Genomic DNA, 23,329 nt, shown 5'->3' with positions numbered 1-23,329 from the left:
GATTGGAAACTGCGAACCAGAGTCAATGGGAGCCGTGAGGGCCTTTAGATAAAACAAGTGACTCCCCGAAGTGTACCGCAGGTGAGAGTGAAACACTGCTCTAAGCAATTAAATCCTTAACATCATTAATACGTATGGGTTAACAGAACATGGTAGTGGAAAATGGTTATATTGCTTACATTCACACAATTTAATTTTAAAACCACATTACAGGCCTTTTTTAGAACAGTTCATTCATTCATTGCGCGTCTTGCTAGAAATGCTAAATCTGTTCCACGAGTGTGAACATAACAGGATAGTTTTCAAAGCCATTTTCATTAACATGGTTTAATTGCCTTGAGCTATATGAGCAATCTTAGCATTAAATGTCTATAAGCCATGTCCACAATCTTATTAGATCTCTACACAGACTATTCTGCACCCCAGCCAAACACGCAACATGAAATCACTTGAAAATTCAAGTGGCAGTACAGCACTTTCAAAATCTCTCAAAAAAAGGAAAATACTCTTATGGTCCAGGGTAACCTTTAACTCAATATACAACAATGCTTTTGTACTTAAGTTCTTCAACAGTTCCCAAATGCTTCTACTTTACTTCTTGAACATACTATTTTCTACTTGCTTTTGCAATAATAGATTTTCCCTCACATGTATGTTAGCTAATCATCACATTGGACCTGACTAGAAGATATAAACCTACACTTCTGCCTATCTTCACTGCAGTGCTGCCTATTACTGAACTATTATTTCTTCTTCAACACAATGACAAAAACTAAGATACTTACATATACCAAGGACAGAAATCTGATTGCTCTTTAAGGTTTGCTCCAGTCAGTCCCGAGCAGGGCATAAAATGAATATCTTTTTTGGGATTGAAGCCAACTTTCTTCAAAAATGGCACCAGCTTTTCTTTACATTCTTCGTATCTATTAAAAATTGTAATGCAACTAAATCATGATAAATTAAAACACTCCAGTAAAGTTCTTTATTTGAAATCTCATATTGTAATTCTACTTGAAATCTAATATTGTAATAAAAATAAAAAAGAAATCTCACGGATTAGATCACTATTGAGTATTTGATCTGTGACTTGTCAATCAATTTGCCACATGAAGTAACTTTAGCAATGTATGCTTTATGCCCCCCCAAACAAACTGAACGGTAAGAAAGAAAGTTTAAAATAAAATTGCTGAATGCCCTTTTCGCTTAAGTTACTGGAGTTATTCAAATTATTACTAAAGTAAATCAAAGTCTGGCAAATTGAACTAATTATATACATTGATAGACTTCCTCCCCATTTTCAAGCATTTAAAGTTTTCCCAACTCTAAAATAATATTAGAGCTTGTGGCTTTGTTGGACCTACATGCACAACAAACCACTAAAATTCATAATTGCCTGCTTTGCCAGGGGATGCTCTACAGGTTATGCCTATACTTTCACGCCCTTCCACTCCAGGATCAAATGAGACTTTGGCAAAGAACAGCAGTAGCTGGAAACTACTGTAGCTTGTAGTTCAGCTATAGCGAATTACATTAAAATATTTTTTAAATAATTTTTTACTTCATAGAAACTCACCTTTCATTACTCCAGTTTACAGTTGGATCATCCATTTTATTAATAAGAACTATTAAATGTTTTACACCTGCTGTTTTTGCTAACATTGCATGTTCTCTTGTTTGTCCCCCCTTTTCAAATCCAGTTTCAAACTCTCCTTTTCTTGCAGAAATAACCTAAATTTTAAAATAGTGTGTTAAGAATTAAAAAAAACCCCTTAAGAATTAGAATTATTCTCAGTTAGTTCTGCAATTACAAAGGATTTAAATTCAATAGTGCAATCAACACTGAATGCTTAAACACCACAAGCTAATACTCAAAGCCTTTTGACAGTGGTGACATTAGAAGATGACTTATAGTATACATATCAGAACTAAAATGCGTACAAGTATTACTAGACTGTTACATTAAGATTTGAAAGTTTCAGACAACACAACTGACAAGATAATATTTAATACATATAATTCTGATTTAGCTATAAATAACAGTTCTATTACACACAGATGTCCAATTTGTTTTTCTTACCAATACAGCCAAATCAGCTTGAGAAGCTCCTCCAATCATATTTGGAACAAAACTCTTATGCCCAGGGGCATCTAGGATTGTGAAGTGTTTCTTCTCTGTTTCAAAATAGGCACGGCCCACTTCTACTGTTTTACCTTTGTCTCGTTCTTCTTGGTTTGTGTCTAAGGCCCAAGACAGGTACCTGCAAAAATGTTATTCTAATTCTGCATTAATATTCACTACTAATGTGTGAGTTTTCTTCAAGACTATTTTTTTTCACATGCACCGTTTTAAACTGCCTCCGCAACACCAACATCATCATAAACATTTCTAAGATTGTGACAGATGTAAGATTTTGTTCAGACACAACATCCCTGTAGTGCTAAATCATTACTACTACAACATCATACTAACTACATTCACGTTATGGCTAAGAATCCTGTTATTCCAAACTCTACTTTCCTGACTGAATTCCCCCCAAATTACATTTTGAACACATACATACACCTGATGCTTTTTCTCAACTTAGAGATAAATTACTATTTGAAAAAATACCAACAAATTAATGGTCAACTTGATAACAGAAGGAAAGATTCAATGTTTTCTGCTTTTTATACACAGATAACAAAACTAGTTTTGACCTGGCATTTAAAATCCTCAAGAGAATGTGTGCTTTGTTAAGTTAAAAAAAAAAAGTTCATTTTCAAATATGACCGTTAAAACGGCATCAAAACCATTATGGAAAGTTTGATGTTGCTAGTGCCTATAATTTCAATTTTTGCTCACTGCTCTTAGGCACAATTTCAAATAGATATGCAATTTTATGCACTTTCTTACACGTCCTTTTCTAGGCATTCAAGTGTGATTTTCAATGAAGAGTCAAATAAGTAACTCATCTTCAACATTCTTTCACATTCATCACCCTCTCCATTTTCAAGTCCCCAAAACTGTTCTCACAATATCAAAACAGATCTCACATGACTGGAAGTTGCGTTATTCTTTCCTGTTCCTCAATTCATATCTTAATCTTTTAATTGTAATACCAGGTTGATATCCAATATTCCATGTAAAAAACAGGGACACAGTTACAATTGATATAAGTACTGTAATCTTCTATTTTCTAACTTATGCATAGAAACCACCATAATTTTGTATAACTCATTTATTGGTAAAGCATGGAAGAGTTTGTTGTCCCGAACTTTGTGACACAATTATTAAGTCCTTATTTCAACAGACAATTTGATATTTTCAAAAAAAAGGTTTATTTAACAAAGGTAAATGAAGAAAACACTATAGCAATCCATTTTTTATACTGTGTCAGACTGAGCATTAGAGACAGCTGTTTCTTCAATAGTCCCTATTTACTGCCTGTATTATATGTAGACTAGACCTTGTCATGGATACAAGGCATCCCTCACCACTAAAAAGACTGAGGTTGAGACACACACAGACCTGAGACTATCAGTTCACCCTAAAGAAATTGGTGTGCCATAGAATGTAGCAGGAATGTCTAGGATCTCCTACTATGCCCCTTTAAATAAACATATGTTAACAAGTTATTTTCTTGGCAGAAAGAGAAAATATCCTTTTCCATCTAAAAACAACATTTAATGATCTCCCAAAGAGGCATACTAACAGAAGCCAGATCATGCCTCTGAATCCATTTACTAGATCTCAAAGGTGTGTGTGTGTAGATCTGGATTCTAGCTTTTTATGGGGAAGGAGAGGGGAAGTAATGGGGAAAAGACAGTTACTTATCTGTATTGTAACTGTTTGACATTTGGGTGCAGACACTTATCCCACTACAGCTTTTGTGTGTCAGACCTGCACAACTTGTGTAGTAGTATTTTGAAGATCAGCAGTCACAATACAAGTAAATGTTTTTCTTCTGCAAGTGGTGGCAGTTGTAATATTCCACTCAACTGACTCACAAACTAAGCAGTGAGGCTTCTAGTCTACTTACACAACTGCACAACTTTTGTCCCATAGTTTGCCTCCCACCTAGATAATGCAGTAACAGCATAATGCTTGGTAAAAGTATGCATGGAAGACCATTTAGCATCCATACATATGTCCAATATTGAAGTATCACTCAGGACTGAAATTGAGGTCACCTGGGCTCTCAAATTATTCTATGTCTCTGGGGTGTAGCCTGAGCTAATCCAAAATCCATGGTCTGGAAGTCATCTGCATGGAGACTAGCCGACTTTTCATCCAATTGACATAGGAAACAAAACATATTTGATGTGTGTGAATAAAATGGTGTAGCACTTTCCAGATAGACAAACTGGTGCATGGCATTGTAACAATGATACTGCTCATCTGCACTTAAGTGTAGTTGAAGAAAGAATACAGTCAAGTAAATAACCTGATTAAGGTAAAACTGTGAAATCAGTATAGACAAAAACTTTGGACATGGTTTTTAGAATACTCAGTTTTTCAAGACAAAATATAGAGAGGCTGTCATTTGCTGGATGTTGTAGGCACAAGACTGTTTCCCTTCTTCCAAATGATAGCCCAGGAGTAGATTGTCATCAGCTCAAATGGAGGACCCCGAGGATGGCCAACACTTGGGTTCCACAATGGGTAATTCTGCTTCACAGGAGGAAACAGAGACTACACACCTTTCAGAAATCTCATTGCCATGGAGTTTTAGGAAAACCAACTTTACTTGGATCAGAGGATGGAACAACAAGTAGTGAACTGTCAACAAGAGAACTGTCAACAAGATAAGAGCCAGACCCAAGGACTTCAAATGTAAAGAGTAGTCCAAAATGTTCTGAACATGAGCTACCATGGGCTGAAATTTCCTTAATATGAATCAAACTGAAAAATACATCCTCTTAACCAGAGAAGTATGTCTAACTTTTTTTTTTTTTTTTTTTAACTATTAAGCAGAATCCTCTGAATTACATCTGAGGATTACCCTTCTTTCTTCTCTGACCTTATACCATCCATGTCATATGATGCAGATCACTCAGTGCTGAATAAACCTGATCATGGTAGTGAAATAGGTTCTGAAGCAGGTCAAAAGAAGCAGAAGCAATCTGGGTGACGGAACAAACATATTGAGGAAGTCGGAGAACCAACACAGTATCCTGGCTTGGTCATGACAAATATCAGTTGGCATGGTCCAACTTCAGTTTGAGGATATCTGAAAGGGGTACAGGGAAAGGCATACATCAGGTGCATTTCCCAGTTTAGATGGAAGGCATTGGTTAGATGTCGTGCAGCAGGAACTAAACTGATGGCTCTTTTTATTGTCCTTTGTTGCATCTAGGTTGATTAATGGGATGCCCCATTCCTTGAAAATGAGCCTCACTACACTGCTCTTTAGAGACCACTCATGATTGTTGGAGAAAGCCTTGCTGCTCAGCCAACTGGTTTTGAAAACCCAATAAGCATGCAATGGCTTCCTTGATTCAGAAGTGCCAAAAACGTATTGCTTCCTGATATAGTTGGAGTACCACTTCCCTGCTTGTTCACACAACACATCGGTGGTATTGTTGGTGAGTGTGGGAACCATTGCTTCCCTCATCCCAGAAGGCACTGTGAATGACTCAAAACTCCACTGCTTTGATATGACACAAAGCTTCCTGCCCTGACTGCAAACTCTAAATGTTTAGCATTCCTAGCTGTGTGTCTACAAGTGACTACAGTTCTGATTGGCATAGGATGGGTAAAGGGAATAATACCCTATGTGACAGATCAGGATGGTGAGGCACAGTAAAGTAGTAGAAGGCAGATATTATGGCCCTGGATAAGCAGTTTTCTGTTCCTGAAATAATCTGGAACAAAAGTTACTCCAGACCAATGTGATCACCTGATTCCAATTAAACTGCGGTTGGGGCTATTTGGCTAATATGGACTCCAAATAAGGCCCCACCCTTACTCACTAAAAGCTCTCCCTCTAGTCAGTCTCAAGGGCTATGTCTACACGATGCGTTCTCAGCAAAAATTATGCTAACGAGGGACTCATTTGCATGAGTCAATCTCATTCTCATATTTTCTGCCATCCATTTTTGAGCTAGGGGTTTTGCGCAAAACCCCCTTTTTCCACAAGATTGATATACTTCCTTTTTGAAGCATAAGGATTTTGTGGAAAAAGGTGTTTTTGCGCAAAAAGAAAACGTCCCCACTGCTTGTTTTTGCATAAAACCGGCTTGAATAAAATATGCAAATGAAGCACGGTAAAATGCTAATCCACAATTCATTTGCATAGGCACTGCCAGCAAAGCCAGCAGTGTAGACATAGCCAGAGAGGAAGCACGGCGGAAGGACTAGATAATAAAACACCAATTACGCTCAGGGAAGGGAGTCCTGAGGTAAGCGTGAAGGTGGTGTTGGGGGGGGGGAGGGGAGAGGAGGGAGACAATGGGAGTGGGCCAGCAAAGTGCAGCACCTCTGGCAGTTAAGGAAAGCTGCTGCCACCACGGTCATAGGACTGGAACCCAGAGTAGAAGGTAGGCCTGGGTCATCCCCCCCGCCCAACCTTCCCCTGATCCACTATAATGACATACGTCTGAGAGGAGAAACAGGTTAAACTGATCTTATTAAACTTGAGGGGCAACAGAGACTGTGGAAGTTCTCCCACCAACCCCTTTGCTAGCCTATGATGGAAGTGGCTCAGTAGGCTGTGACCCTTGCCTCTAGTGAGACACACAATATTTTGAGGGTAACAGTAAGTCTCTGAGGCAAGCATAATTCTCCAGGAAGTGTAGGACTAGGGATGTTAAATAGAGGTTAGTAAGCTAATCAAGTAGTCGATGGAAGTTCCATCGACTACTTGATTAGTCAATAAGGGGGTTCGTTGCAGCTCTGCTTTTTAAGGCCGTATCGGCCTTATCAGCCATTTGCGGACATACCGTGGACAGTCCACAACCCTTTAGATGTCAAGGTCCTCTTCGAATACAATGGATGAACAACAACAGCTTTTTAAAAGTAGTAAGAGCTGCCGGCTCTTACTACATTTAAAAGGAAGAGCTGCAGCATTTCCAACTGGGCACAAGTTGGGACTGCTCGGTCCCGGGTCACGCTGGGTCCTCCTCTGCGCCCCTTACTCCACCGCAGAGACGGTGCTGGGGGGAACCAGCTTTTAAGCATGCTCCCACACTCCCCCTCTTGCTGCCTCTGATACAGAGTGAGGGGGAGGGAAGCAACTAGTTGAGTAGTGACTTGACTAGTCACTTACATCCCTATGTAGGACACACCAAAGCAAGGTTGGAACTTCATCAGACCTATTACTCATTGTTCTGTTTTGCCCAACACTGTGGCATGTCCAGTATCTGGAGGCATAAACCTGTTCTGTAACAGTCAGCTCACAACAGACCAACTTTAACCATGACTAAAGAGGATGAAGACACCATCTCGGATGCTGAACCACGTAAGTAACTTCAGCTATACATGGACCACGGTTGGATGAGACTGGAGACCCAGACAACAAACAGAACTGATTGGAATCATTCATGTTAGAGAAAAGCCCTCAACCTCAGAGATTGTAAAAGGCCCCACAGAACTTGACTTCTGAGTTGGAGTCCAAGTCAATCCCAAATCAAAGAGGTCTAGCGAGAACTGAGGAAAAAGAGTAGCCTTGATAACCCTGCAGAAACGCAAACTTCAATTGTTGAGACCACAGGGAATGAAGATAGGTTTCACTTTTTGCTTGGACTTGGGGATCAGTAAGTACTAAAAGTAGAATCCCTTTTTACCATGAAAGAGATCCCCCACAAAAGGAATGGGACCAAGGCCTGTTAACACAGTAAAGCTGAAGACATACCTCTCAAATTTCAAGCATGTTAATGTGTGGCAAGTCACTGAAATAACTGACCACTGACAAAAATCTGTTTCACATTTCAGTTGTACATCAAGCCATATTTAAGTTTAAAACTTCTTTAGAAAGAATACTCCTTCATTGTATTGCTCAAAGCATTTCTGAAACAGGATATGTATGGGGGAGGTTGTCTCTGCCCAGAATATTCTGTAATTGGGGAGAAACTCTATGTGGTTTTATCATGGAATACTAATATTAAAGGTTGCCCCTGCATAGGCTTAGCTGAATACAATTAATTCATGGCACCTTCCATTCATCACTCATGTCCAAATACACTTAATTCACATAAAAATCTGCCTCTTTGCATTGCTTCATAGCTAATGCTTACAACAAGGTTCTCTTCTGCTGTGCAACCGCTTCATCCTCTTGAGATGCTTCTGAAAGAGTGCACAGCTGCTCAGCAACTGTTGGTGGAGGTAGGAGGCCACAGGGTGGCTGTTCATAGGCTGGAAGGCTAACGGTTCAGGGCCCTATTTAATTCACTCATCCTAAAAGTGGAAAGTTTTGTGTTCCAGACACCTCTCTCCCACCCTAACTCCCAGAAATGTAAGCTTCAAGGCTCCCTCCCTCGGACACCTCTTTTGATACTTAGAGTGAAGGGTAGGAAAACACAAGTGTGCCCTTGCTGTCTAAGGATAGTTTCCTTCTTCTATTACACTGGTCTACAATTTTTTAGAAGTCGTCTGCTTCAGAGATAAAATGTGCTATTTATTATGTATTTTGATGTTTTGAATTCAAATATGACAATTAAAACAACTGATTGGCTACTGTTTCCAAGATATTTAAGTTTTTACATTTTACGTCTATGTATATTGTGTAGATAGTAGAGTTTTAATCATAAATTGTAAACCTAGGTCTTTTCATGTGTTTATGGTTGCTTTACATGATAATATTTCACCTGCCCTGTTTATGTAACACTTTAAAAATCAGCAAAAGGGTTATATAAATAAAATTTATTATGAAACAAGAGGCAAAAAACTATTATGTACATAGTTTAGTCCTATTCAGTGTCTACTCGGCGCTTCTTGGCTTGTCTCTTGTATTCATTAAATGGAGCATCTCTTGTCACTGTCCAGCAATAGTCTGCAAGCATTGATGGGCTCCATTTGCCCTGATAGCATTTCTCCATTGTTGCAATGTCCTGGTGAAATCGCTCGCCGTGCTCGTCGCTCACTGCTCCGCAGTTCGGTGGAAAAAAAATCTAGATGAGAGTGCAAAAAATGTATCTTTATGACGTGCTGCAACCAAGGCTTTTGTATGCCTTGAAGGGGTTTTCCACCAACAACCTGTAGTTGTCTGCCTTGTTGTTTCCGAGAAAATTTATTGTCACTAACTGGAAGGCTTTCCATGCCATCTTTTCCTTGCCACGCAGTGCATGGTCAAATGCATCATCTCGAAGAAGTTCACGAATCTGAGGACCAAAAAGACACCTTCCTTTATCTTAGCTTTACTTAACCTTGGAAATTTTCCACTTGAAAGCTGTTTGTGTTTTGTCCATGGCCTTGACAAAGCTCTTCATCAGACCCAGCTTGATGTGTAAGGGTGGTAACAAAATCTTCCTTGATTCAACAAGTGGTGGATGCTGAACACTTTTCCTCCCAGGCTCCAATGACTGTCGGAGTGGCCAATCTATCTTGATGTAGTGGGAATCTCTTGTACGACTATCCCATTCGCAGAGAAAACAGCAGTACTTTGTGTATCCAGTCTGCAGACCAAGCAAGAGAGCAACAACCTTCAAATCGCCACAAAGCTGCCACTGATGTTGGTCATAGTTTATGCACCTCAAAAGTTGTTTCATGTTGTCATAGGTTTCCTTCATATGGACTGCATGACCAACTGGAATTGATGGCAAAACATTGCCATTATGCAGCAAAACAGCTTTAAGACTCGTCTTCGATGAATCAATGAACAGTCTCCACTCATCTGGATCGTGAACGATGTTGAGGGCTGCCATCACACCATCGATGTTGTTGCAGGCTACAAGATCACCTTCTATGAAGAAGAATGGGACAAGATCCTTTTGACCGTCATGGAACATGGAAACCCTAATATCACCTGCCAGGAGATTCCACTGCTGTAGTCTGGAGCCCAACAGCTCTGCCTTACTCTTGGGTAGTTCCAAATCCCTGATAAGGTCATTCAGTTCACCTTGTGTTATGAGGTGTGGTTCAGAAGAGGAGGATGGGAGAAAATGTGGGTCCTGTGACATTGATGGTTCAGGACCAGAAGTTTCATCCTCTTCCTTGTCTGACTCAAGTGAGAATGATTCTGGTGCATCAGGAACCGGCAGTCCTTCTCCGTGGGGTATGGGCGTATAGCTGATGGAATGTTTGGATAATGCACAGTCCACTTTTTCTTCTTTGACACACCTTTCCCAACTGGAGGCACCATGCAGAAGTAACATGATCTGTTGGCTCTCTCCAAATCATTGGCACTGCAAAAGGCATAGATTTCCTTTTCCTGTTCAACCACTGGCGAAGATTTGTTGCACAAGTATTGCAGCATATGTGTGGGGCCCACATCTTGTCCTGATCTCCAATTTTGCAGCCAAAATAAAGGTGATAGGCTTTCTTAACCATAGTAGTTATACTGTGCTTTTGTGATGCAAAAGTCACTTCACCACAAACATAGCAGAAGTTATCTGCACTGTTCACACAAGTACGAGGCATCTCTGTTCACTTTGGCTAAACAGAAATGTGTCCCTTTGCAAAAACAAACACTGACAAATAAGAGAGCACAACACCGTATGATTTCTAGAGCTGATATAGGGCAATTTGTTCAGCAGAGTGATGTAAGCTTCGTTAAGATTGCATCATCCATGACTTCTAGGAATAACATGATGCAATTCATATCATGTATGACGCAATACCAGCTTCAGATTGCATCATTCATTGTTTTGCCTAAAAAGCAAGTACTGTCCAAACCCAGTCATAGATTTATTCATAGATCCAGTCAAAGATGTATTTTAGTCATTTCTGGTTTAAATTGAGATCCCTTCCCTTTATAACTCACTTATCCTCCGCTATTCCCAAGTCAAGGGTCGTATATACTGACCCAATAGCATATCTTGAAAACTAGAGCCAATCAACAATTTTAAGCACCATTTTTGTTCTCAGTGACCCAGAATTAATAAAGTTTCACTACATTTATTTCAGAAGCATTTTGGCTGTAGAGCAGTGTTATCATTACCAGTCAGTGACTACTGTGCAACACCACAAATGAAAATAGTATTCTGTACAACAGGGGTTCCCTTCCTTTTTCTTTCTAAGGCCCCCTTCCACATGCTATAAAACCTCTATGGCCCACCCTGTGTCACAACTGTTTTTCTGCATACAAAAGCAAAGGCAAGGATTGGGGAGTAGCAAGCAGGAAAGTTGCCCAGGGTCCCATGCCAAATGGGGGTCTCACAAAGCTAAATTGCTTAGGCTTCAGCCCCATATAGTGTCTTTGGCTATATGTGTGAACCCCAGAAAGTCTAATGTTGATCCTGCTTGGCAGACCCCATGAAACCTGCTCATAGCCCCCTGACTCTGATTGAGAATTATTGCTATACAATATTGAAGCAAAATCTGCTCCTGTGTGGAATGTACTGCACTACACAATATAGCGCACATCAAATCCCTGGCTTGAAAAATTCTGCAAAAAACAGAACCAACCAAACACTTCAAAACCCAATCCCAACAGAAGAGCTAAACAGGATACCATATACTCTAAAGTAAGATTCATACCAGGTTTCTCTGTTTTTCTCTTTAGCTTCTCTCTCATATTTCTCAAGTGTTCTTTTGTCAACCATTCCTGTCAAATACCTAAGGTGTGGGGGGGAGGGAGGGGAAAAAAGAGATTACAATAATTACATTATAGCTAAAAATTTCTATTCTAGTGGAGTACATGATTGATTATTCTGTAGATGCAAGATACAGTCTGAAAAGAGTAACAATGGAGTTTCTGTTCTCAGAAGAGCAATTTCATAATTCAAAAAGTAAGCATGGCTACCTGTTCAAGTAAAGAGCAAGCAAGGCATATGCCTGCCTACCATATGAGCTCTATGGTTTAATGGTACACAAATGACACACTTAAATAAAAAGCAGAACATTGTATATCACATTTAAAAATGCTGCATTAAGTTTTAAAAGGGAACAAAAACTAATACAATTATTTCATAGACATGACCTCCCAAGGAACTGTCTTAATTTAGAATGTCTTTTAACCAAGCAACTACTTTTTTTTGTTCTTTTAAAACAACTGTCTAAAATAAAATATATGCCTATACAAAAGCATCCATAGTTAGACTAGAACAGTACAGAAGATTAATCAAACTTCTAATTTATCTTAAAACAAATATTAGAGACAATAATATAACCATGTACAAGACAGGGATGTTAATGTATAGTCGTTCAACTGATTAACCAATAAGCCTGGGCTTTTCTAAACAACTATATGCACTCCCACCACCCTTGCTGATGCTGTATCAGAGTCAGCGGGGGGGGGGGGGGGGGGGGGGGGGGGGGGGGGGGAGAGAAGGAGAGGCGGAAGCCAGTGCCCATGGGAGCCAGCTTTTAAGCGGGTTCCAAGATCCTGCAGAATCACCTGCATCCCCCCTCCCCCCCCCGCTGCTAAGAAGGGCAGGGGGTGGGGGCACAGGCAGGAGCCATTACAAATGAGAAGCCAGCAGCAGCATGGGAGATGGGGGGGGGGGGGGGGGGAGGCTGGCAGGAGCGGATACATGCAAGGATGCATGCAGCCAGCAATCTGTGTATGCCTGCTCCACAGATCTGCCTCCCCTCTCACCGCTTGCTGCTTCCCACAGAGACAAAGAGTGGGCGCAGTGGGATCTTAAAAGCTGGCACCTCCTGACCACTAACTTTGCAGTGCTGCAGCCCCACCCCTCGATGCTGTTGCTTCTGTATCAGAGGCCCCCCATGAACAGGGGCTGCTGGGATAGAACAGCCTCTGTCCGTACTCACTGCAGAAAGAGGCTGCTCTGGGGGATGCTGGCACAGGCTCTGTCTGTGGGGAGCTCAGTCCCCTTACGGACAGGGGATGCTGCTGCAAAGCAGGCTCTGTCTGTGATGGGCCTGGGCTTGCTACAGACAGAGGCTGCTCCTTGGGATGATGGAGCAGTCTGTCTGTGGGGAATTCTGGTCTGCTGTGGACAGAGGCTGCTGCCTCTGTTTCAGAGGCAACAGTGTGGGGCAGCAGGCGGGAGCCAGTCTGTACAGGAAGTTGGTGTTTTAACTCATGGACCATTGAATAATTGTGTAACCGGTAAGATATGGTGTGGTTACATGATTATTAAATTAACCAACATCCCTAGTACAAGACACTCAAAATATAAAAGGGGAAAAGGAAGAGAGGTATCAGAAACTGGCATTATATTCTCAACCAAAACCGATCATAGGTGACTGAATTACTTCCCACAGAACTACAAAATGGTAATACAAATCAGAAACCTTGGCATAAGATACGTTTACATAAAAGAAAAATGCCAACAATTGGGTGAAGGCTGAATACAGGTACTTTTGAATAGTGCCTTAAACTGACAAGGGAAGGAAAACTAGCATTTTTTCCACAGACCTTTTACCTATTAAAAGCCTACAGATCGATATTAGATTCTGATTGTATAGTACTAATATATACTTTTCCTTAAAGCTTCAATCTGGTCTTATAATGGTAAGAGTAGGTCTATTTAGTTTAGAAAGAAAAATAGTAAGAAGGGAGATTACTCAGAATAATTAATGGCTGAGATAAGGTACAAGAGGCACTACTTACTTTCTCACAATAAAAAAGTGATACTGAACCATATTAAAAAGGCATAACAAATAGAACTAAAAACAGAAAAATTAACTTATGCAATTAATTGACAGAAAGCATCTTCATAGCATTTTTAACAATTTAACGTAAGTGGATGAGTGCTTCAAGTGACAATAGATGTTTAAGGTTTTCTTTTGGGGGGGAGGGCCTTTAAAAATGTAACATCATCCTGCACAATAAAAGCCAACCTCTAAAAGGCTGGGCTTATGAAGAAACTACTCTAGTGGCCAAAGGATGCAAGAGCTAGGTTGGCCTCCAGGCCAGCCCCTCCTGGTGGCTCGGGAAGAGCCCAGCAGCTGGGGGAAAGGGAGAGAGCTAGCAGACAGGGGGGAGGGGAAGCTGGGACCAGTGCAGCCCTTCCCGGCAGCTGAAGGCAAGGAGCCAGGGCAGGGTGGGTGGTCTAAGAGCCAGGGCAGCCACAGGGTTGAGCCCTCCCTGGCAGCCAATGGCAGGGGGAAGAGCCAGGGTAGCCTTGGACCCCCTCTGGCAGTGGGAAGGGAGGGGGGAAAAAGAGCTGGGTTGGGAAGCCTCAGCCCTCGGTCCTCACTAGCCAAGGGGGAGTCGATGAGTGTAGCGAGCAGAAGGTGCAGTATTAAAGAACAGCTCTCAGAAAAAATGGAATTAAATATTCTAAAGAAATTTGTTATGTAATGAAATATGCATTTGTACAGGTATACTTTTGTTAAGTAAATGACACTATTGCAATAAGACTGGAGCACTGAAACTAACAAATCAAAGACAATGACTTATTAAATTAATAGACCCAGAGTGGTATTTCATAAAAAAAAAAAAAAAATCTATGCTCACTGAACCTATCAATCATACTATTTACTTCTACATAAATATCATAATCCACAATATTAAAGATTGTAACAGTTTAAAACAATCATGTTTAAAAAATTACGTACATTATTTGTCCTCCAATGGTTGATTTGCCAGCATCTAACAAACATACAAAAGAAAGATACTTTACAAAATCCTTTAGTTTTAAGTATTAAAGAAAGAGAGATCCAAGGGAAGTTAAGTCCATCAAGCCCATTTCATGCTAATATAGCATTGCTTTGTAGGATACATTTTTGTCCTGTTTAATTTTAATATATCCCAAGCAATGGAGTTTCTACCACTTCCCTTGAAAGACTATTCTGCAATTTAAGATTTCATTGTCAGTAAATTATAGTCAGTCTGTATTTTCCCCTATTGCCATTAATAATTCTTTATCTTTCATATGTTCATCCTTCACTTATTTTATTGTGTTTAAAAACCACAAAGTGTGTCTCAATTTCTGGTAAGCTCATCCATTTTTGTTGCTTCTCTCTGAATTCTCCAATTTGTTAATATCATTTTGGTTGAGAAGCACCAATATTGTAGGTATGGTTTTACCAAAAATGGATTAAAAGAAAACATTTTCTGGCACAGGATGTTTTGATTCTGTGCAGCAGAGATTTTTTGATAGTCTTCACTTAACTTCCCAAGCCAAGAAAAATGCCAAGCAGATCCTGATTTGAGGCCCTAAGTATGGATTTTATTTTGTCCAAGAGAACACAGGTTTTCTGTACCCTTTTCTTACATGTTACCTGACTATTTCAAAAGCAGCAGCATAACTAGAGTAAGATGATTCCATCACCTCAAAGCAGGATGCACACTTTCATTTTCTTAGAATGGAGCAGGATTAACTTCCAGCAGAGCCAAGAAACTGTGCTACTTATACAACACTTGCTGTGCAATGTGCCAAGAGGCCAATCCTCATCATTCTGAAGTTATAAAACTGAACAACAGCAGCATGTTTGTAAAATAAACTAATATAATACTGAAAGAGCTATCCACGACCGTTCATCTAGCATGGGATTATTCATGCAACCTAATTATTCTAGAAGATAAGTAAAGTCTCTGTATCAAGAAATCAATTCTTCAGCCCAAACTGTACATAATAGACTAGTTTATTAGATTCCAAAGATACATTGCTAATATTTGTCAATCTTATTTCAAAATTATTCTACCAATTCTAGTAGCATTCTAACCTAAAAAGGAAGAGAAAAAGTCACATTTTGGATTAATTAAAAGGCAGAATTATTCAAGAACATACCACACATTTATTAGAAATTTCTATCCTTTACCCGACAGTTGTTCATCTGCAACTTACCTACATGCCCAATGAATACTACATTTACATGTTCTTTTTTAGGGGCACCTGGTGGTGCTACTACAGATTTAGGTTTTGGTATTTCCTCCTCTTCCTCCATCATTTCCTGGGCACTCTCCTCAGCATGACTTGCATCTCCTGATGGGCCACCTCCTAGATCTGCTTCACATGTTTCTTCTTTGTGGTCCCATGATTCTTCTGGGGACATTTCTGTCTCTCCATTTTCTACTAGAAGTTAATGAAACAAGTACATTCAAATAAATTAAGAATGTAACTCAAAAAAAGCTAGTCAATATTTTTATTTCATCACTAACTAATTAAAATATCCTTTTTATTTTCAAAATCAAGATACAACTATTCTGTTTTGCAGATATTCAGTTTGTGGATGCCCTGCTCTGCAAAGCAGGTACTTTTTGCTTAATTTGAAATATATATTATTGCTAGCTTGGCTGCTGAGATCAGAAAATTATGACTGTCAGGGATTTAAGAAACTTCTATTTTAACAAAGCAGCATTTTTACTGGGGAAAGAAAACCTGAACATAGACTTTAAAATAGCACAATAGTTAACTGCAGACTAATACTTGCACTCAAGACCACACTGAAGACTATCACAATTTTTGCAGTAAAAGGGAAAGCTGCATACAAATTCTGGGAAAATATTATGTAATGAATTGTTCTTATTCATTGTTCAAATAATCCCATTACATTTGCTATCACAAAATTTACTGCGTTGGTATTTTTAGTACCCCTTTAGTCTGCTTTGTGCCTGGAACAGAAAAGAGAAATGCTGAGAATTTTGTATCAACCAAAAAGCAAAGGTCCAATTAAGGCAGCCTTCAATTTAGCTAACAATAAATAAAGCAAAGTGATATTAGGAATTGTTTATGGCAATGTCTTACCAACAGGTTCTGAGACTTCCATACTAACAGCAACATTTGAACCTAGACAAAAAATTGAGGCATTATGTATATTTGCTTAATGTGAAGCTAATAACAAACAAATAACTTTGGAATACCATAATGAATGCTTTAATAAAGATGTTTTCTGCAATTACTAAAAATATTTATTTTTTTCTTAACCATATTTACTGGAGCTGCAAAAGATTTTTCAAATATGAAAACCCGGTACCTTCATAAGATGATGATTGCTCGTCTTGAGAAGATTCTGCAGGTGCTCCTTAAAGAAAAAAAATCACTTTTAAAACAAGAATTAGATGCAACAAATGTCAGGATAATCCCATAAAGACCTGAGTTCTATCAAATTTATCACAGAAACAAATAGTCATATCTAACAAAATAAACCCTCCTCTCTGCTATAAGGACACTAAGTACAACCTGCCAGTATGAAGATTAAAGGAGGCATATTGCGTTTTAAAAACTATGTTACATATGACAGTTTGAGGACATTAAGCACTAGAACTGTTTCTTAATATTTCTGATGATGAATATTTAAAGTTATAGAGCAAGAAAAACATTTTGAGAGAGTTTTGAAATTCATTTCAGGTGAAGAAAGCTGTCTTTAAAAATATTACTTAGACTTGGGCCATAAATGATTTATATAAAATCCTGGTGCTCGCCGCCTCAAATGGTCCATATCTTCTCTAGGAAAACAAAGAAGAAGATTTTTTTTCCCACACATGGTAACTAACAAGTAGTAAAATCCCAAAGAAGATAAAGCAGTTGCAATTTTATGCGAGTTGGCAGACAAACCACAGGTTTCCCCTCTGTCTCCATTAACTTTTACCTGCCAATATGTGGAAAACTACAAACTGTTGTGTCTTCACTAGGATTTTACTTCATGTTAGGTAAAATTACTTGCACTAATTAGTCACTGGCAACTCCCCCATTTTCTGTAGTGAAGTATCTTACTTGCTTAACTAAAACCAACATATCGCTATACGACTAGATCTTATGAAAGCCTGTGAATTCTCAAATACCACCATACACCCCAAGAGATCATTTTCCTTAAGATCAAAAGTCAAAGCTCCCTTGGTAGCACTCTGGCCTCTGAGACAGAGGACCAAGGAGCCAAGTTCAGTATTAAGTAGGGATGCAATAGTGTAGCTCAGCGTTTCCCAAACTATGGGCCGCGGCCCGATACCGGGCATGGGAAAAAAATACCGGGCCTCAGCATGGCTGCCGGGAGGGGAGCAGAGTGGGGCAGGCTGGGAGGAGGGGGGGGGGGGGGAAGAGGGAACTGGCTGCCGGGAAGCAGGGTTGGGGGCAGTGGTGCTGTCCCGTGGAGATCCAGGCAGCGAAAGCAGATCCAGGCGGTGAAAGCAGGCCTGGGGGCAGCTGGGCTGTCCCGCAGAGATCCAGGCGGTAAAAGCAGGCCTGGGGGTAGCTGGGCTTTCCGGCGGAGATCGGGGAAGGCAGGCGGCAGAACCAGGGCTGGACAGGAGCCGGGGGGGGGGTTGGCGGGGGGAGATCAGGAGGAGGAGGACATGAGACCCAGCTGCTGGAAATAGAGCTGGTCGTCGGGGAAGCATGGCTGACCCGGGGAGATTGGTGGGGGGCAGGGGTAACAGGCCACCAGAAGCAGGGCTGGACAGGGGCAGCAGGGCTGGACTGGAGAGATCGGGGGGGGGGGGGGGGGAAGCAAGACTGACCTGGGCACATGCAGACCCTGGCAGACGAGTGAGTCTGTCCGGGGATTCCGCCCCCACACATACCCTCCCTTGAGTAGTTGCGAACTGCCTGGCAGGTAAACACACTCAGGCAGCGTGAGCACATCTACCAGCCAGGCAGTTCGCAGCTAAGGACTGATACACCTAATTATAATAAAACTTACCTAATCAGAAAATACCAGGCATTTTATATATCTGGTAATTTCTCAATTTCTTTCCCAGACAAAACCTTCAAATACTGGGCTGTCCACTACAAAACCAGACCCCTGGCAATCCTAATCATTTCAACTTTCAAATAAAATCTCATATCCCCGATGGATTAGGAAACAGACAACACAAGCTAGAATCAAACTCCGAATCTTAACACCAGCACTCACAAAGTTAGTTCTAATATGCTATCTATTACCCCTTTGAAGCGAATATGTAGACATTTTAAAGGTACACATTAATAATCTTCTGAGCCATTATATCATTTTTATCTGAGCACTGAACTATTGGTCTAGGGCAAACTCATAATTTGTCTACCATGCAGAGACGTTAATCTGCACAAGTGCCAGGAGTTAAGTTGAACAAAGAATGGTGGGGACGATGCATGTAATTTTGGCAAGACACTTAAGAGCAGATGGCCTAATGTTCACGAGATATACAAAGCTGGAGAAACAAGACACGTGGCAAACTGAACTATTTTTGAGAAAGTGATACCACAGATAATTTACAACTTTATTTCCAAAATGGAGACCTTTAACAGAAAACAAAAGATGTTCTCTTTGTATGTGTCTGTCTTAGTGATGATTGAGAGTGGGGCATGGATGACCTAAGGGCTAGCTGGCTGAGGGGGGCAACTCACATTTATGCTGACTGGTTAGGGAAACCAGAAAGATGGAAGTTATATCAGTTTCCTCGAGAGACGCTAAAGGTCTCCAGCTCCTTCTAGATAACCATCTCCAAAGAGTACTGAAGAAACAGCTAAGGGATGCAGAGAACTAAACAACTTAAAGGGTGCTGGGCCTTTGACAGTTTTTCAACTACTGTCTGAAAAACAGTTCTGTTTAACCCAGGAGTAGGGAACCTTTTTTGGGTCAGGGGCCACAGACCCATAGAAAAATCAGTCAGGGGCTGCACAAAATCGAGAAGCAACCCCACGCCCCCAAAACCAAGAAAACCCACACCTCCGTGACTTGGCTCCTCCCTGAGAAGCAGAAAGACGCTTCCCACACATGCCAGAGCCTAGAGGAACACGGTCTAGTAGATTTAGTGCTTCCTCCCTCCCCCAGGCCAGGCAGTGAGACAGGGCCAAAAATGAGGGATTCAGAGTGTGAGAGGGGTCTGCAAAAAAGCGGGTGTGGGGTCTGGGCGGAAGGGAAAGTGCAGGCATAGGCTGGTGGATCTAGGAGGGAAGTAGGGTGCAGGAGCGAGCTAGGGGTGGAGGGCCTGGACAGGAGGTAGGGCTCAGGAGTGGAATGGGGGGTGTGCATGGTCAGGTGCAGGAGCAGGCTCGAGATAGGGGGCAGAAGAAAAGACACAAGAGAAAAGTGGGGGTGGGAAAGTCTAGGTTGCAGGAGGTGTAGGAGCAGGCTAGGGGTGGAGGCTGCAGGAGTGGGGTGAGAGTGCAAGGTCTGGGTGATGGGGGGGGGAAGACACTTAACTGGCACAGCTTTCTGGTGGACACACATGGCTCTATGTCCCCCACCACTCTCCAACGGCTCCTACTGGCTGTGATTACAGCCAATTGGAGCTGTGGGGAAAAAGCCTCTAGGCAGTGCAGCTCTGCTGTTTCCCCAGTGGGAGAGGGGCGGAGGGGGGAAGGAGCAGCAGCAGCAAACAGAGCTGCTTCGTCCTCCCACCAGGCACAGCCTATGGATCAGATCCAGTCACAGCTTGCCTGACTGTGGCCCATGAGGCTCAGAACTCCCCCCACCCCGCAGTGGGGAGTCAGCATTGGTGCTCCAGCTCCATGGGGGCGGGCACAGGGCTGGAGTGCCCAAGCCATGAAGTGTGATGAGAATTAAGTATGTGCTACAAAATGCTGAGACTAAAAGTAATGATTACTGTGGACAGAATTGTTCTGAGGCTCATACATCATAAACTAGTTTTATAATTCATCTTCAGCTCAAGTTAATTTCATTCACCTTAACAATTTAGAGATAGCTACATAAAATAAGTTTTCCCACAAGCATAACTTGTCTGTAATATACTTAAACATATAGTGGAAGGTAGCATAGGGTGGCATTCACTTAGGCTGTGTCTACACTGGCATGAATTTCCGGAAATGCTTAAAACAGAATAGTTTTCGTTATAAGTATTTCCGGAAAAAGAGCGTCTACATTGGCAGGCTGCTTTTCCAGAAAAGAGCCCTGATCGTCATTTTTGCGATCGGGGCTTTTTTCCGGAAAAGACTCCTGGGCTGTCTACACTGGCCCTTTTCTGGAACAGTGTTCCGGAATAAGGACTTATGCCCGAGCGGGAGCAGCGTAGCTTTTCCGGAATAGCAGCTGATTTTGTACAGTAGAGCGTCGTTGCTTTTCCAGAAATTCAAGGGCCAGTGTAGACAGCTCGCAGCTTATTCTGGAAAAGTGGCTGATTTTCCGGAATAAGTGGCCCAGTGTAGACACAGCCTTATAGATGAAAACACAGAAAGGTCCTCAGTTAAAATTCCAGGTGGAGCCTCATGAAATATGATTTTGGGTAAGCCAATCTTCTTGCACCTCAGAATAACTAAGTATTCCATTTATTTTGGAATAATTCTTAAAGGAGAAAATCAAAGCTGGACCAAAGAAACTAAGTAAAAATGCCATCTTACGTATAATCTGAAAATGATCTTGCTTTCAATGTCAGGCATGTTGCTGAATTTTTGACAGCCATATTAAGCTGTACAAAAATTCTCATCACATTAAAAGTAACAAGGGAAAGTGAAGAAATTAAAAAAAGATTGGGAGGCTCTCTTTAGAGAAAAGAGAACAACAGCGGCTGAATCTGGACGCCTGGGACAGAGCAGCTGGGGTGCTGTCGGGTAGGTGCCCGCAGCGCTGCACCTCAGCGCTGCGGGGACCAACCCAGCAGCACCCCAGCAGCTCTGTCCCAGCTGTCCCCAAGTCAGCCGCTGCTGAAACTGATCAGCGGCTGATTCCAGGAAGCCTGGGGCAGAGCAACAGCTGCGGCGCGTCTGGGCTGTCCCGCTGCCCGCGTCCTCCGTGGCTTTGCTCCACATCTCCCTGGTCTGCTGGCCCCCCAGCAGACCAGGGAGACGCGGAGCAGGTTTTCTCGCCCCAGAGGACGCGGGCGGCGGGACCACGGTGCATCTGGGCGACCCGCCGCTCGCGTCCTCCGGGGTGAGAAAAGCCCCGTTCGTAACTGCGGATCCGACATAAGTCGGATCTGCGTAACTCGGGGACTGCCTGTAGTCCTGTATCACCTTAGAAACTAACAGATAGATAGATGAGCTTTAGTGGACAAACCCCACTTATTCAAGATCATCTGAAGGACTTGTTTTTGCCCAGAAAGCACTATTCTAGTCTATTACAGTAAAACCTGTGTTATCTGGTATGCTCGGGGATTATGGCGTTCTGGTTGTCTAAAAATTCCGGTTATTTGAGGATCCCATCAACCTAGGAAAAACCAATGGACAATAAGAGCATGTCTAAACTACATCCCTTTATCGATAAAGGGATGTAAATTAGACATTGAAATTGCAAATGAAGCTGGGATTTGAATTTCCTGCACTTCGTTTGCATAATGGCAGCCACAACTTTTTTCCAAAAAGCTACTGTTGGGAAAGAAAAAAGCATGCGGTTAAGATGGGGATCTTTCGACAGAAATGCCCGTTTTGAACATCCAGTAACCCTGGGATCTCCTGTCGAAAGATTTCCGTCTTGTCCGCAGTTTTTTTTTCAAAAAGCAGCTTTTCAGAAAAAAGCCACGGACGCCATTATGCAAATGAAGCACAGGAAATTCAAATCCCGGCTTCATCTGCAATTTCAATATGTCTAATTTACATCCCTTTGTCGAAAAAGGGATATAGTTTAGACATACCCTAATAGTAAAACTCAAGTTTTTAATATTGGTAATTTTGTAGTGTGAGGCAGCTGGTCTCACATCTCTATTTTGAATTAAAGATGATTAGTACTTCTTAAATAAAAAATTGTTAAGCCTATCACGATATACCAAAGTAGGCCTGTGCACCTGAAGACGTGACAGTATTGTGGCTGGGGGCAATACCAGTTAAAGTTTTCTGGTTAACAGAATGCCAGATAAAGGTTTTACTGTAAATATATTTTAAAAATATAAGTAAATGTAGTATTTATGAAAGGAACCAATACTGGTACAACACAGTCAGTTGTGTGTAATTTTCTCATTCCGGTTTTGCAAATATATCTTAATCTTGACTTGCACCCTCCTTTTGAGTCAGACACTTCTGAAGAGATTGAATATGGTGTGGTTCCTTGAAGGAGTGTTACAAGAGCCTAAAATTTTAGGACATTTGATTTTGATTCATTTTAATTGACTCTATCCCTTTAATTTTTTTCTCTAAAAGCCAAGCACAATAACCATTAATACTCCTCCATAGTATCTCACTTAGATTATAAGCTCTGTTCAGCAGAACCACACCACAATGCGATACTGGCCCACCATTAGGACTTTAACATTTTACTGAAATGCAAATACAGGCAGTCCCCGGGTTACGTACAAGATAGGGACTGTAGGTTTGTTCTTAAGTTGAATTTGTATGTAAGTCGGAACTGGTACATATTGTAGGGGAAACTCTAGCCAAACATTTTTCCAGAGCTCAGTTTTATTCTCCCACACCTCACTTCCCTCAGTCCTTTATTCTCAAGCTGAGGTGTCTGCTGAGAAAAGCCGCTCCG

At 41.3% G+C, this 23,329-nt stretch overlaps 1 protein-coding gene across 2 annotated transcripts in view; it reads right to left on the bottom strand.

The window, feature by feature from the left end:
• The window catches only part of GSPT1 (G1 to S phase transition 1), a 44,434-nt gene that overhangs the window by 17,356 nt on the left and 3,749 nt on the right, over positions 1 to 23,329 (bottom strand). The window contains exons 2-9 of one of the 2 annotated variants that reach the window (XM_075899358.1): positions 16,970 to 17,017; positions 16,741 to 16,782; positions 15,841 to 16,065; positions 14,609 to 14,642; positions 11,618 to 11,695; positions 2,081 to 2,261; positions 1,577 to 1,731; positions 786 to 926 (exon numbers count right to left, since the gene is read on the bottom strand). In XM_075899358.1, the coding sequence (XP_075755473.1) occupies positions 786 to 926; positions 1,577 to 1,731; positions 2,081 to 2,261; positions 11,618 to 11,695; positions 14,609 to 14,642; positions 15,841 to 16,065; positions 16,741 to 16,782; positions 16,970 to 17,017 (904 nt within the window). Of the gene's footprint in view, positions 1 to 785; positions 927 to 1,576; positions 1,732 to 2,080; positions 2,262 to 11,617; positions 11,696 to 14,608; positions 14,643 to 15,840; positions 16,069 to 16,740; positions 16,783 to 16,969; positions 17,018 to 23,329 lie in introns of both variants that reach the window. The other variant, XM_075899357.1, reaches the window with a different exon arrangement.

The sequence above is a fragment of the Pelodiscus sinensis genome, chromosome 16, assembly GCF_049634645.1.
Source record: "Pelodiscus sinensis isolate JC-2024 chromosome 16, ASM4963464v1, whole genome shotgun sequence".
Classification (NCBI taxonomy): domain Eukaryota; kingdom Metazoa; phylum Chordata; order Testudines; family Trionychidae; genus Pelodiscus; species Pelodiscus sinensis.
This window is presented reverse-complemented; position numbering and strand designations above follow the sequence as displayed.